At 47.4% G+C, this 16066-nt stretch overlaps 1 protein-coding gene across 1 annotated transcript in view; it reads left to right on the top strand.

Moving 5' to 3' along the window:
- The window catches only part of pdzrn4 (PDZ domain containing ring finger 4), a 53464-nt gene extending 37852 nt beyond the window's left edge, over window positions 1-15612 (top strand). The window contains exons 4-8 of the mRNA XM_030367138.1: window positions 3154-3252; window positions 5692-5754; window positions 7431-7532; window positions 8821-8943; window positions 11941-15612. Of these exons, the coding sequence (XP_030222998.1) occupies window positions 3154-3252; window positions 5692-5754; window positions 7431-7532; window positions 8821-8943; window positions 11941-13479 (1926 nt within the window). The 3' untranslated portion in view covers window positions 13480-15612. The remainder of the gene's footprint in view (window positions 1-3153; window positions 3253-5691; window positions 5755-7430; window positions 7533-8820; window positions 8944-11940) is intronic.
- Window positions 15613-16066: the final 454 nt, after the last annotated feature.

Here is a 16066-nt window from a genome sequence, read left to right as displayed (position 1 = left end):
GTATAAAATAGTCAAAAGTAACGTCTGGTTTCCTTCAGTCAACAGGATGATGAGGACGAGGTTTATGATGATGACGATAATGATGATGATGATGACGATGATGATGATGAGTCAGTATCAACTCCCGCCTCAGTCGAGCCATCCGGCCTTATATATTAATTTATGGGGGGTTATTTTTTGATGGATTCCCTCCAGATGTATACGTAGTAGTCCCCCCACCCCCCACCATCAAATCTTACAGACACATCGTTATCTTTTATGGCATTATCCCTGCTTGCAAGGTGTGTTCTGTCACAATATTCCTCTATTACCAGCATTCACACCCGCGTTGCATCAGGAGCCAGGGCTAGTTTCACATATCTGCCAGACACGCCTATGATAGCTCATTAGGAGCAGTTTTAATATGGCTCAGGACTGATATTTCCGTACACTTTGTCTTAAATCCATGCCGTTTCGGTTCTCTGCCGTCATTTCCTTTCATATCAGCTGGGATTTAGAGCCGCCATCACATCAGAGACAGTCAATTAAGGACCAAAGCTTTCTTTGAGGTGCTGGCTTTTGGGAAGAAAAAAATGGTGATGGAGTTTAACTCCCTCTGTCTCTCTGTTTCTGTCACTGTCTCTCCGTCTCTCTCTCCCTCCCTCCCTATGGGGGGTTCTCTCTCTCTCTCTCTCTGGCTCTGTCTCTCTGTCTCTCTCACTGCCTCTCTGTATACCTCTCTCTCTCTATCCCCTACCTCTCTATTTCTCTCTTGTGAATGTAATCATGTATGTAATAGTGTGTGTAATTCAAATGTAATTCCCATCCATGTGATAAAGTGGGTGCAGTTGAGCAAGTTTGTGTGTGTGTGTGTGTGTGTGTGTGTGTGTGTGTGTGTGTGTGATTGTGTGTGTGCAACTGTTTGTGTGTGTGCGTGCATGTGCCTGTGTGTGTGTGTGTGTGCGTCTGTGTGTGTTCCCATGTGACCGTGTGTGTCTCGGTTTTAAAACGAGGCAGGAGAAAGATAGCGGGAGGGAGGGAGAGAGAGAGAGAGAGAGAGAGAGAGAGAGAGAGAGAGAACCACATGCAGTACATGGAACACCATACCACAGGTGGTGGTATGGTGTTCCATCCCCACCGCCCCCCCTACCCTCTTCTTCTTCCTCTCGGCCGGACTTCCCTGGCCGAGCTTGAAGGGCCGCCTCTTACCCGACTGGCGTGGAGGCGGTACAGCCAGCAGATGTCACCGGGAAACACATCTCTCTGTTTCCTCTCCTAGCTGTGTGACCACCAGGCCCCCCCCCCCCCCCTCCACCACCACAACCATTCCTCCTCGCCACAATCATGTTCTCTCCCCTGCCTTCCTTCCAACACCCGGCATCCGCTAGACCAAATCCCCCCCCCCCCCCCCCCCCGTGTGTGTGTGTGTGTGTGTGTGTGTGTGCGTGTGCGTGTGTAATACCGTGCAGTGAGAGACCATTTCACACTTGATTCCTCCCCACATGCTCCTTGGCTTCCTTGGGTCAGTGTAACCGATGCACAGCGTGGATGGAGCCTTGTGTTGGTGGGTTGTTGTGGTGCACCTCCGTCCTCAGGGAGTACTATACTGGGCAATTTTTATTATTATTATTATTATATTATTAGCCTCATAATGTTCATGGGTTAATGGAAATCCAAACCCTTAAGCAGCTTATTCTGGTTGCAAATGTTGTGTGGTTAGCAGTGCTAAGGGTTGAGGCTGACATAAATGCACTTAAATCGTAAGATGTCTAAATGGACTCAAATTGCCCTCAATGGATTAAATGCATGCCATTGCAATAACGGTTATATTCATTTTTGGGTTACCTGGTAGGTCAATCAAACATTCAACAGGCTACAACTCCCCCCTCACCTCCCTGTAGACAGAAAGCCTGAAAAGCATCAACGCCCCGCCCCCCAAAATGAAAAAACAAAGTGTCTACTTGAAGTCGCTGCATGCATTTTTAACAATGTCATACTGAGCAGGGACTATCTCAAACAGGGGGTTTGCCTTTACATGTCAAAACAAAACTAGTGTACACACTGAGTTTTGCTCCAAATGTGTTCACATACAATATTTAACGGTTGACATGATGTAGCGTAGATTCACAGGAGTCCATTCTAGCGGCGGTTGCTATCTCAGATCTTAGTTTAAAAAGCTGTGTTTTTAAACGAGAGATCCAAGTCATTCTTTGATGGAAATAGGCCGGCTTCTCTGCACTATTCTCATTGGTTGGAAATGGAAGCGTGATCCCTCCCCCTATATTTGTCAAGGCAGCCGCCTTCCATCAACCGCGTAGACAAGGAACGGATGAGTGGGGCTGCGGCAGAATATGTTTATTAGCTGCAGTAAGCATCATTTCCTGTGAACTTCAGTCTAATGTTCCCCAACCTGGCAACCACTCACCAGGTAAACCACTTCAGGTCCTCTCTGACATTTATGAAGGCAACGCGGGGCTGTTGAAGCCAAGAATACTTTCCATCATCACATGCCTGGAAAACCTCTGGAGCCCTAGCCCGCTCAGGAGGGACCTCGGAGGAAGTAAATAAGCAACCTCAAAAGAAAATTTGATATTTGTTTGATATTTAACATTTTGAAACTATTTTTTTATTATTTTTATTTGATGTTACCTCAAACAGAACTAGATGTAATCGTTGTTTACAGCTTCATGTCAGCGTCTAGAAAACAAAACCTCCATCTGGGGTTTTGTAATTTAATCGAGGTGAACAGCAGAATGGGAACACAACGCGTTGACACGTGTTGGCAATAAGGTCAACATTATTGATCAAAACAGGGATCTGTTCCTGACCTATCCTGACCTGCTTGAATTTGGAACAAAGCGTGAAAATGAATTCATTGTTGAGTTGTATATCGTGTTGCCTTTAGTCTGAATATGGCCTCTGTTAGAACTTGAATGAATAAATTGAAACATTGTAAACGACAACAAGCATTGTATAGTAGTATCTACTACTACCATTACCATTACCACCATTACTACCACAACCCCTACTCCATCCATCAACACTAGTACTACCACAACCACCATCATTCCCGTTACACAACTACTAATACTACTGCTAATAATGATAATAATGATGATTTCAGTCCTCGTCCATTGATCGTCCTTCCTCACCTTGATGTCACTGTCTCTACAGGAGGTGGAGCTGTGCCGACTGAACAGCCAGGAGAAGCTGGGCTTGACTCTGTGCTACAGGACTGACGAGGAGGAAGATGTGGCCATCTACGTCAGCGAGGTGAGTCCCTATACCTGTCTCTCAGTGGTTCCGACGTAAGAAAACTGTTTATATTCATTGTTTTAAAGATACTAGCCCACCCGACCTAGCCTGGGTACCAGAGGCATTTGCGACTGGTTCGTGTCTTTCTGAACCCAATCAGTTCAGACAGATTTCACCGTTTAATTAAGTGCTACTTTTTATAAACAACCAAGATGGCTGCTGCTGATGTGTCACACGTTTCGTTGCTCTTCCTGGTTGTATGTCTGTCCAATTGCTTCCTGAGGCATTTTGGTCGGCGGCGGTTGGTTTCGCCTCTTGGAAAATTGAAAATGAACTGAGAGCTTCCAGACTGATAGGCAGTTGCGAAGTGATCTGGTGATGTCAGGCTAGACCCAGACCTTTAGTGAGATGTGAAACGGTCTGAGCAGCAGCAGCTCAGGTGTTGGAGCCGGTCATCTGGGAATCAGAAGGTTTCTGGTTCAATCCCTGCCTCCTCCTAGCAAAGTGTCCAGAGGTGTTCCTGAGCAAGACACCTCACCCTTACTGCTCCCGAGGCGCTTGCTGTTCCCTTGCATGGTTGGCTCTGCCGCCGATGTGTGAATGGGTTACTGTGTGCCACCAATTAAATTAAATATGAAGTGGCCCAGGTTAGAAAAGCTCTATATAAATGTGTTCAATTTATGACCCTCAGTCAGTAAGTTGTCCCCTGAGGATTTGGATAAGGACTAATTTTATTTTTGTTTGAAACATCCAATATTTAGTCTGTTCACACGTTCAAATCCTGTATTGTTAATTCCAGAGGGAGTGCAGAAGATTTTGACTCCTTGAATTCTCTGTGAATATTCAATTTTTTCCTTCTCAAACATCATGAAGAGATGTCGACCAGCGATTGAATAAAGTAATTCATAATGCTCTTCGGGATAAACAAGTGTCAGGCGTACTCTGATCACGTATGGAACTTGAAGTACCTCATTTACATCTTATAGCATACTTGCAGAGCCAGAATACATTATAACTATATTACAGCGGTTTGGTAAAAATGCTGCGACCATTCCGGGAGCCGGAATGGACGTTCTAAATCAATTGTGACATTTAATATTCTGCTGTGGCGGTACTTAACATTTTTTGGCTTGAATGGTTTTCGGTGATTCACACGAGCATCTCTGGATTCCTCTGCCGAGAATTTTAATTCCCAAATTGAAGCCCTTCTTCAATAGTGCCAGGGATCGCTAAATATTTTAGCATTGCTCCACATGCATATGATTACAATGTCTACAACGTCCCTGTCTGTCTCTGTGGAGCGTCTTCGACGGAGAAGACAAACGCAATGCCCTCGTCCCGGTCACGCTTTGTTCATGAGCTCCCCAACATGGCTGCGGTGTACAGGTCTGTCCGCCGCTGGGAGACCTTCTGTTCGTGCAAAGGAGACAAGATTTCTTCCTGCGCTTTTCCTCCCACCAGTGGATAGACAGCGATAATATTTGCCATTATAGTCAACTTTCGATTTCCTCCCTTTTTCTTCCTTTGAAGTCGGCCCTGTTCCCGCAAGGTGTCTGCTTCCTCAGACCTGAGAGGAATACAGAGCGCCATGCAGGATCTGTGGCTCCTTGCAGCTTCTTCCAACGCTAGCTTCATGAAAAAACTATGGCCGAGAGGAGCGAGTGGAATTCAGATGAGCCATGCAAATGTCACCGTGTACAGGCTGTCAGAGGAGGGGTTTCTTGTGTGCTGGGGTCTTGCTTAAGTAGTGGGGCTGGATAATTATCTGAAGGTCGTAAATAATCTGAATTTGTTGTTTTCTAATATCCTGTTCTGATGTTTGAGGCGGTAACATGGACCATAAGTTAAGCCTTGTTTTTTTTTACTTTCCTCTGAAACAACGTTTTTTCTCGGTCCTGTCTGGTGACTTTAATTCCTGTTAAATGAGCAGCCCATGTCCAACACATATCCACTGATTGGTCAGAGTTAAACGCCTGGACACGCACTCTGATTGGCTGATGACGGAGCACCTTGTCCATGCCTTCACCAACATTATTTTGCAGAGGGTTGCGTTGTCGGGCAAAAAGTGTCTGATCTTCTTTTGTTTGATGGTATGACTTTGTATGCTTTACTGGAGATATTGGGAGGAGGCTAAGCATATGTCTTACTAATATCTGCTCATTGAAGCAAAACTGTAAGAATTAATTCATGAATGTGTTAAATGAATTGTGTCATATGAATCTATCCATACTTGTATATTGTCATTAGTATAATGCCATCTTGAGTTAAGCATGTAGATACTATCTCTGCTTCTAATGTACTGGAAAACATTGAACGTCTTGGCTGTAAGGCTCCAATATGTTCCTAGAAGTCTGTAATACTAGTGCGATGAGGGATTACAAGATGGGGAAACCTAAAGGAAAGTATCGAGTGGAACCAGCACAGATGCATTCTGAGCCCTCTCCTCCTCACACACAGATCGGTCCCAACAGCATCGCCGCCAGGGACGGACGGATCCGTGAAGGGGACCGCATATTACAGGTACAATTCATTCTCTCTCCGTCTCTCCATCTCTCTCTCTCCCCATATCTCTCTGTCGCTCTCTCTCTCTCTCTCACACCATCTCTCTCTCTCTCTCTCTCTCTCGCTCTCGCTCTCGCTCTCGCCCTCGCTCTCTCTCTTGCTCTCGCAAGCACACACAGTTTGCGTCTCACTCCACAGGCAGGATCTAATTGGATTCAGTCCAAAACACCCTTTCTTTACTTTGTTACAGATTCTCTCCTAATTCCGAATCCCATTCATTTTTAATGGCTGCACATTAAAGTGGGGAACCTGCCCCCAGTGTGTCTCTTAGACTGGGGGGGCGGAACAGCCACCCCCCCCCCCCGGCTGTTTTAGTTACCGACTCAGCACCAATGGTGCTGTTTCCCTGGCTAAGAGAGGTTCTGTGCTGAGGCTCGCTGGCTGTCCCTCATGGGAAGGTACAGAGGCTCTGTCTTGCTTTGGGCCCCCAGGCTATATCTGTGGGTCAGGAGCCTAAAAGGGCTGCCCAGCAAACACCCCCACAGCCACCGCCACCCTTGACCGACCCCCACCAATCCACCCTTTGAAGGAGGCACCAGTTCAGCCACAGCAGCTTCGATGGTGGTGGGTGGTGGGGTGGGAACCCAGTCTGGGCGCTATGAACCAACCATCCTTGGTAGGTTGAAATTAGCGTGAAGGAAGAGGGGGGGCGGGATGCAGACTATTGTCTCTGGCAGGCGGTAAACATGTTTTTAATGAGCTCAGCACAATGCATTATGGGGGAGGAGCCAGACAGTAGTGTACAGTCCTGGGAGAGGTGTGTATTCCGTGCACACAATTATTAGATGGGAGTGTGAGTGCATGAGCTCTGTTTGGCCAGAGATAATGCACTGCCATGGTCTAATTGTTTAGCGGTGCATGCAACTGTGTTTGTGTGTGTTTGTGTGTGTGTGTGTTTGTGTGTGTGTGTTTGTGTGTGTGTGTGTTCGACCGATCCGGAGCTAGGAGGAGGGATGTGTTTGTGTATCAGACCTCTACTCTGCCACTATTATCCACAAATGACAGGCCCATTACTCTGGCCAACAGAAGATGGACGCCCCTGTCAGTGGCCAGTTAATTGTGCGGCCAGATGTATGTACACTAGGCGGTGCCCCCCCCCCCCCAAACCCCTGGCCTCGCTCCCGCTCATATCTGCCTCCACTTGGCGCAAGCCGTGAATAAAACACACACAGAGCACCACAGCACACGGGGAGTTACGGCGTGGAGAGTTGTATTGTGTAGTGTCAGTCCTATTGTAGCCCCATGCGTGGGAGAGAGAGTTTGTGTGTGTGTGGGAGGGGGTGGGTGTTTGTGTGCATGTGTGTGAATGTGTGGTTGGGAGTGTGTGTTTGTGTGTCAGTGTTTTTGTGTGTCAGCGTTTTTGTGTGTGCCGGCGTGTGTGTGTGTGTGTGTGTGTGTGTGTGTGTGTGTGTGTGTGTGTGGGTGTGCGCGTCCGTGTGTGTGCGTTTGCCCAGATGTGTGTCTTCGGCGAGTTTGTGTGTGTGTTGGACGTCAGTCTGTGTGTGAGTGCGTGTCGTCTGTGTGAGTGCGCGTCTGCGTGTGGCCGTGTGTGTACGTCGGGGGCGAGCCTCCATTTATCCAATTGCATCAGCGGCGGCCAGCTAAACCCCTTCCCCCCTTCGTCCCCGCTGAAGATAAACGGGCAGGACGTGCAGAACCGCGAGGAGGCGGTGGCCGTGCTGGCCAACGAGGACTGTCGGAACATCCTGCTGCTGGTGGCCAGACCCGAGCTGCAGGTGAGCCTCAATCACTTTACACATTCCCCTTCTTTACCTGTACAGTCATGTTCTTATATTTATGTGTTTCACTCTCTCACTCTCCTCTCTCAGAGGGGTCTCAAGGGGTCTTAAGCGAGCGCCCGGTTCAAACGCAAAACCACATCCTTGAGGCTCGGATGCCCTGTGCCGTGTGAATGTAATGGGAGTGATTAAAGGCGGACTGTGATGGCTGACCCTCCCCCCTCCTCCCCCTCCCCCTCCTCCTCCTCCTCCTCCACCACATGCACTCTACCTCCACCTCCTCCACCTCCTCCACTACCTCCACCCCCGTCCCCACGAGTGTTCGTGACAGGCCGCCGCGGCACCTCGGCCGGCTCGGTCTTTATGTAGCGGCGTCTGTAATTGACTTCCGACGGCGTGGCTGTAAAAGCTAATGGCATGCTGATGTAGAGTGAGTCTGTGGCAGAGAGCAGAGCATCCAGTGAGGGGAGAGTAATGGGCTGCTCCTTGTTTAATAGGCCTCTCCCCACCACCGGGGTGAGGGCTGACGTTGAGGGCGTGGGGATGGAGGGATTACGTATGATGAGAGATGGAATGGAAACCTTGTCGAATTGGAAAGAGCCACTCGTTCGACCGTGGACAACATCTGAATCCAAAAGCGAGTTTGTATCTGATGGAGAAAGAAAGTTGTATTTGCATTTATTTTTACTTTTCCTTGAGTTCTCCTACCTGACTCGGGAGCCTATGTATATCGGCATGTCGATGAGCTACATGATAAACTATCCCCCCTAAAAATGTATTGTATACCAGTGTTATTAAAACTGCCCAATCTTGCCCTCTCTCTTTAATAATAATGATAATAATAATTGATCGGATTTATATAGCGCTTTTTTGGAGGTCACTCGAAGATGCTTTACATCACATAGAATATACAGTACATAAAGAAAAGGAAAAAAAGGAAAACAAGATACAAAACAAGTTCAAAATGAGGTTCATAATAGAGTCAGGTTTGGTATGGGTTGGGTTAGGGTTCATTATGCTTTCTTGAAGGTGAGTTTTGAGTTGGCTTTTGAATGAGTTTATTGAGTCTGAGTTAGGGATGTTTGGGGGGAGGGAGTTCCAGAGGTTTGGTGCAGCAATGGCAAATTACTTTATCTCTCTCCCCCCCCCCCTCTCTCTCTCTCTCTCTCTCTCTCTCTCTGTCTCTGTCTCTCTCTCTCTCTCTCTCTCTCTCTCTCTCTCTCTCTCTCTCTCTCTCTCTCTCTCTCTCTCTCTCTCTCTCTCTCCCCCCCCCCCCTCCCCCTAGCTGGAGGAGGCCTGGCTGGATGATGAACACAGTGAGTTCCTGGAGCAGCTGAAGATGGAGATGTTGGAGGAGCAGCAGAGGGAGGAGCTGGAGCTTGCTGCCCTCCAGGAGGTGAACCAGCCGGTCAGTCTCTCCACCCCACTTTACAACACTGTACGATGTCCTCCACCAGCGTGGAGCCTCTTCCTCCGTCGTCAGAGAGGTCCTAAGGTGTTAAGGAAGCAGAGTTTAGGGGTCACTGGTCTGACCTTCTGCTCCGACCCAGACAGGTGTGGAGGAGAAAGTCCAGCGGGTGTCTCAGACACTATTCACATTTTATAGTGTGAAAACAACCCCTTTATATGATCTACACATGATCTACTTACTATTTGCTAGATGCTATTAGAGGAGTTGGGTATGTTGGATGCATCGCCCAGGTGAAGTTCACAGGGGGATTGAGCCCAGTGCCTTTTGGCTGGGAGTTGAACACCATGGCCACTGCCCTGTCCTGCACACACACCCCCCCCCCCCCCCCCCCCCCCCCCCGCCACCCCTTCCCCTACCCATCCCAATCCAAATCCCACAAACTTTACTTTTTGACACATTCAACCGGATTCCTCCACGTGAACAAATAAATATGTTGCTTGTAATCATCCATTGCATTCATTTGAATGATGATGAACAGCATTCCTTTCCCTTAAATCAATCTCATTCAGACTGCTGTCAAAACCGGGGGAGTAAACTCTTTCCATAACCCCGTATAAATATTAATGCATCGAGATTCACGGTTCCATTGAAAATCCAAAACATTGCTAATCGTGATTCAAATTCGTTTTTTGTTGTTGAAATTACCATAATGTAAAGTCCATGTAAATGTGTGTTCAAACGAAAAGTTTGAGCGGGAGGGAGACGATATCCCCTGACGTTCCCAGAGCTCTGTCCCATAGCGGTACACAGGAGCGCTCGGATCCCTGCAGGAGCATACGGAATAGGGCAGAACTCACAAACAGCGTGTGATGTGCTGTGTCCTCATTTGGAAAACCAGAAGCACGCACTTCAGAAGCACCGCGCGAAATAAATAAACAAACCAAAAGTTTTCCAGCAACAAAACTTTTGTTATTTTTTTTTGTGTGTTTTGTTATGTTTTGATCTTCTTTTCGATGTTTCCCCGCCGGTGCAAAAGCATCAAGGTGCCCTTGAGCAAGGCCATCCAAACCCCTAAATGCCTCTGTCGGGTTGTTACCTTTCAGGGTTGTTACCTTGCATCACCGACGCTGTCGTCTTCTTAAGTGAACGTGTGTGTGCGCCTGGGGTGGATGTGCCAGTGTAAATAACTGTCGAGTTGATGTCCCGACACGACTGTAAAGCACTCGGGCCGACGCCGGAGGAGGGAGTGGCTGATGTGAGCCGTAAAAAAAAAACTGTGCAGCGTATTATCTGGTTTGAATGGGGGTGCTGAGCCTCGGCGAGGATAAAAACAGAATTAAACCTGAATCACGAGAGGCGTGCCTGCCTCTGTCTCAGTCTACTGTACGGGCCGTTCCCTTGGGGGTAGGAGGCTTCTCCTCAAAGTCAAAGCAGAGCCCGCGTGCAGTGTGTCTATTTCTGTTGTTGAAATAGCACGAAAACAGATTTACCTCAGGCGCACCGATCTATGATGTCTACAACAGCGTATTGAAATAGTTTGGGTTTTGATGGTAAGAAAATAACGAGAAACCAGGTTAAATAAGTGGAGAAATTGGGAATTATACAGTTTGAATTACTTCGCTTCAAGGCCAATATGAAGTGCCACCATATACATTAGAACAAATGGGATTCGAAATACAATGTTATCGCAGTGATCAAATATGAAAAAAAGCCCATTTAAATGCAAAGTACATTTTGCCCTCTCTCTCTCTCCCTCTTTCTCTCTGTATATCTCTCTCAGTCTCTGTCTCGTTCTCTTGAGACACGTTCTGGGATTTATACCTACTAGTTTTTCTTGCAACCAGTGTCTCACAAATTTTACTTTCTGCAGGGCATTGATTTGCATCATACTGGATTGCACCAAGTTAAATTGCATGGGAAAAAAAGGGCCCAGGCCCAACACGTATTGCATTGCATTTGGTATCGTCTCTGTCTGAGAAGCAGACACTCCGAGGTTATTAACTGAATCACCTAATATTCTACATGGCACGATCAAGTCCTCAGTCAAGTCTAAGTAAGGGATAATCACCGAGAGGCAGGGCAATAAACAGTTTGATGTGCCAGGCTCGTGGACGGCTTACCTTCCATGAACCGGGCATATCAAACTATTTATTGCGCTGCCTTGAGGTGATTATCCCGTTTATTCTTCTTCTTGCTTGCCAACATAATAAAACAAATCAAATACTTTAATAATTTTACTTTTTCTTGTTCGTGTTGCATGCTTATTAAATGTATACTCTGTTTGAGTTCATCTCCCTCAAAAAGTAGTCCCCTTTCATTAAGATCGATCAAACGAAATGGTAAACAGTGAAATGAAACGGGTACCCTGTGCCTTGTCTTTTGCTTTTGTCATTCCGTCGTCCTCCTCGCTTTTTAACCAGTCCTCAAATGTCTTCCCTACTCCTCTCTATGGATTTCCGACACATGTTAGAAACTTTTTTAAAAAAGGTTTATTTTTACAATGGACCTCATGTTTGAAACTTTCGGCGTATTGATCTACTATTTGATGTAGCTGTGCTCGGTCAGCAGCAAGTGCAACCGACAAGTCAGCGGGCAACCTTCCGGGTTAATGCCCTCCTCCCAGCCAATCAGAATCAAGCATTGTTAAACAAAGTAGAATAATCATCTATATTTTAGTCTAGTTTTTACTTTCGAATGCAACCAAATTGACTGAAAAACATCGGTATAACAACCATATTTAAATGGATTCAGTTAGTACATCTGCCTTTCCCGGGCCTGTCATTTAATCGAAAAATATCTCGTACTCTGCAGTAGCACACCTTCTGATAACCATTTTAAATATCAATATTTTTACATAAACCCCCATCCCTCACTATGGAACAAAAATCAGACCTCAAAAAATCCAAACATGCAAATGACCTCAAACTTCCTGCAGTAGAAGCATTTCCCCAACCCTGTGATCTGTGTCCCCTCCGCGCTGCCGCGGCCGTGTAGGAAGCGGACTACAACCTGGCCAGCTGCTCCGCCCTCCCCGGCGACAAGGCGGGCGGGGCGCGCCTCAAGCGGAGCCCCGGCGAGAGCTCGGAGCACGACGTGCTGGCTCACATCCAGCGGCGGCTCTCCCAGTGCCTGAGGGACAACCGCGGCGGCGCCGACGACGACGACGGCCACGGGGAGCAGCGGGAGCCCCTGGTGGAGGACAACCGGGAGGGAGACCGCTTCCAGCAGCTGCTGGAGCTCAAGTGCCAGATCCGCAACAGCGGCGAGTACGACCTGTTCTACAGCCGCCGCAGCACCATCGAGGTCAGCCTGGCGGAGCAGGGTGGGGTGCAGCGGGAGCTGCGCATGCTCAACGACGAGCTGCGCAGCATCGAGCTGGAGTGCCAGAACATCATGCAGGCGCACAAGCTCCGGCAGGGCCCGCAGGGGGGCACGCGGTCCGAGGGCGGCTCCCCGCTCCACCACCACAACAACAACAAGGAGCACAGCCTGCGCCGCGGCCACGCCCACACCAAGGGCAAGGTGGCGGGCGGGCCGGGCGGCCGGCTGGAGAAGTCGGACAAGGACAGCTCCAGCGCCTACAACACGGCGGAGAGCTCCAGGAGCACGCCCCTGGCCATGGACCGCTCCCCGGAGCACTCGCTGCAGCGGATGGTCAGCCTGACCAACCAGAGGAACCTGCGCGGCAGCAGCAGCCTGGCGGCGGGCAGCTCCCTCAGCCCCAGCCCCGGGCCCAGCCCCAGCCCCGGGCCCTTCTACCCCCGGGCGGCGGGGGGGCCGCCGGCCAAGAGCAGCAGCCCCGACCACAGCAACCCCTCCGAGTCGGACCACACCACCCAGGCGGAGGACGAGAGGCGGGGGGGCCAGGCCAAGGCCAGCGGCTCGCAGATCCCGTACTTCTCGCCGTCCCACAGCTCGCAGCAGAGGCAGGCGGCGGTGATCCCGGCGCACGCGCGCCACTACCAGAGCTACATGCAGCTCATCCAGCAGCGCTCGGCCGTGGAGTACGCCCAGAGCCAGCTCAGCCTGCTCAGCGTGTGCAAGGAGCCCCAGCGGCCCAGCGACGCGCCGCAGATGGAGTGGAAGGTGAAGATCCGCAGCGACGGCACGCGCTACATCACCAAGAGGCCCGTGAGGGACAAGATCCTGCGGGAGCGCGCGCTGAAGATCAAGGAGGAGCGCAGCGGCGGGATGACCACGGACGACGACGCCATGAGCGAGATGAAGATGGGGAGGTACTGGAGCAAGGAGGAGCGCAAGCAGCACCTGGTGCGGGCCAAGGAGCAGCGGCGGCGGCGGGAGTTCATGCAGAGGAGCCGCCTGGAGAGCCTGAAGGAGAACCCTCAGAGCAGCGGGGAGGGACGCAGCAAGGAGGTGAGCATCATCGAGCTCAGCCACAAGAAGATGATGAAGAAGCGCAACAAGAAGATCCTGGACAACTGGATGACCATACAGGAGCTGATGATCCACGGCACCAAGGCGCCCGAGGGAGCCCAGGTGCACAACGCCTTCCTCTCGGTCACCACTGTATAAAGGATAGACAAACACACACGCACGCACACACACACACACACACAGACGTACGCGACAGAGAAATCCACTCAGTCTACCCCATGCGGTATGATTATACTTGCCTCGTTCAATGTGGCGTTTTTATGAGGACCATAGGAATATTTTTCACACTTTGTAACCCATAGATCATTTTGTAAGCAAATTCTCAATGGTGTCATGGTATATTCTTTGGGTTCTCCGGGCATTGCTGTATTTTGTTCATGTTGCTCTTCCAGAAATCGTTTTTCTATGAAATTATGGTACTGTAATCAATTTTCTCGGTTTACTCTGTGTATGGTACCCTTTTGGCTATTGGTTGATTTATTACGTTTAAATCCGCAAACAGTCCCTTAAATGTCTTTAAGTGCAAACGAAACCAGCCAATCATTGTGTCCTTCGGTTTGCTTGTGACCCTATATGAGCGTTTTACTCGATCTTGCGATAGACGACTCTGTTTATTTGACTCGATGGCAGTCAAAGGGTTTACATTGCATCACTGCAGTGCTGTAATCAGGAAGGAAAATATAAAGTCCATATCATTAGTTGAACTTGTACAATGGTTATTCTTCTGCTTTTCCCATTTTATTTAAAAGATGCCACACTTACCACATGGTTGTTATTTATGAGTGGCTTTTGGATCAACTGTTACATGGTGTGACATGTCTATTTAGATCCCCATACTAATACGGTAATAACGAGTGTATTCATGCACCGTAAACCACATCCCGGAGTGAAGGAGCCACAAGGAGTTTGAGCAGAAAATATTGAAAGAGTATCAGTCTACTACCACGGAAGATCCAACTGCAAACGGTAGGAATCAAACAGAACATCATTTGTTTTTCATATGAGTGTTTCACTTTAATACTGCCAACTGTATCACTGTACTGTATCTGTTCTTGTTCAAAATTTTTCATACAATTCTTACAAACAAGACACCAAATATTTTCAAGTAGTTGGGACATTTCTATGAAGAAAAAAAGTGGCTATCTCTCTTTACAACGATACTCTTCATACATTTTTACGATTATCTTGTACGATTCAGTTCTACAGATTTTTAAGCGACAAAATGGTTTTACCCCCAAATGACCGCTAAGACTTCTGAGTACTGTCGAAGACACAGGTTCTGCTGCTGATCAACTCTCTGTGAATGGAAGACCAGGTCGGTTTACTACTTACTTATTTTGCTTTTATCTACAGCGACTTACAGTGAACCCAGATACAGTTCATTAAGGGAGCAGGTTGTGGGTAAGGCAAAATCTCACTCCAGGATTGCTACAGTTAAACATGAACCGTTATTTGGATGTTAACACCTTAAACTGCATTGACTGCGTTACAAAAATCTCACCTCTAAGTCCAAAAGACATATCATGATGGCACAGAACTCCATGGATTTCTGACAATAGAGTACTGCAACTTTTCCCAGGTATGAATCTCTTTTTGTTTCATGGCATTTAATCTAAATATATTTTATACTCCGTAACAAAGGACCTTCTCATAACCTTTTTACATATCAGTATTTTTACATATTTTTTTACTCTCCATATTTGACAACTTTACTCAGCATAGCCTTAACAGTTGAAACTGAACTAATGTAACGTTTGAAGTGGAAACCGGATTTCTGTTGCAGCATTTCATAAAAAAATGCATAGTTCAACACAATGATAGGAGCATTATTTTCCTCGGTTTTTTTTGTTTGTTTTTACATCATTTTGATTTTTAGAAGTAAATCTCTGATATGGAATTCATTTTGAATGAAAAGTGTTCGCCATCATTTATGTTAACATTTAACATGTTTTGATGAATCCCACTGAGCCACTCAGCTCAGAGCACAGCAATGCTTTCCATTTTGTCTTAAAAAGTTCGCAATTCACCAACAGACATTTCCGGTTTGGTTACATGTACAGCAATGTCATTTCCAAAAGGCCTAATTATTTTACTGGAATGTTGTAAAGAATTGTTTCGATTTCAACCCCGACTCTTGTATTTGTTTAAGTCAATGTCCAATAGTCTAATTTCGAGTAATATGTAGTTGGCGCATTTGTAGCCAGGTAAAACATGTGATAATTGTGCTCAATGAAAATAAATGATAATAAATTATTGTTTTTTGAAATAAAACCTCCCATGAGACCATGTTTTTCTATTCAAAAAGCATTGTTTTTTATTGTTTTGTTTCTCAATAAAATCCGAAGGAAGAGGAAATATGATGAACATAACATTGTAAAACAATCAATCAAATTGTTTACAAAAGACAGTGATAGCATAAAGTTTCAGTTCCCATATGGCTGAAGTTCAGTCTAGGGCTATGCAGACTCGTTGGATATATTCAAAACACCAACCTGCTCCACGAGTATTTGTGATAGTTTGGGCCGTGAACCGGATCGAAGAGGAGGGAGGAATTTAATCACATTGCACTTGTAACCAGTTTCCGTTCATTGGAATTGACCAACCAATTTATCAACTTCATGGTCCTGGTCCGGCGTGTGAGGTAGGTTGGGGAAAACTTTTCGCTTCCTGTTTTATCTTAAGCAATGGATGCTTTACAGGTGGAAATTGGAAATGTCGAACATGT

This window comes from Gadus morhua, chromosome 9, assembly GCF_902167405.1.
Source record: "Gadus morhua chromosome 9, gadMor3.0, whole genome shotgun sequence".
NCBI lineage: Eukaryota > Metazoa > Chordata > Actinopteri > Gadiformes > Gadidae > Gadus > Gadus morhua.
Note: the sequence above shows the minus strand (reverse complement) of the source record. Positions and strands in the feature narration are given on the sequence as shown.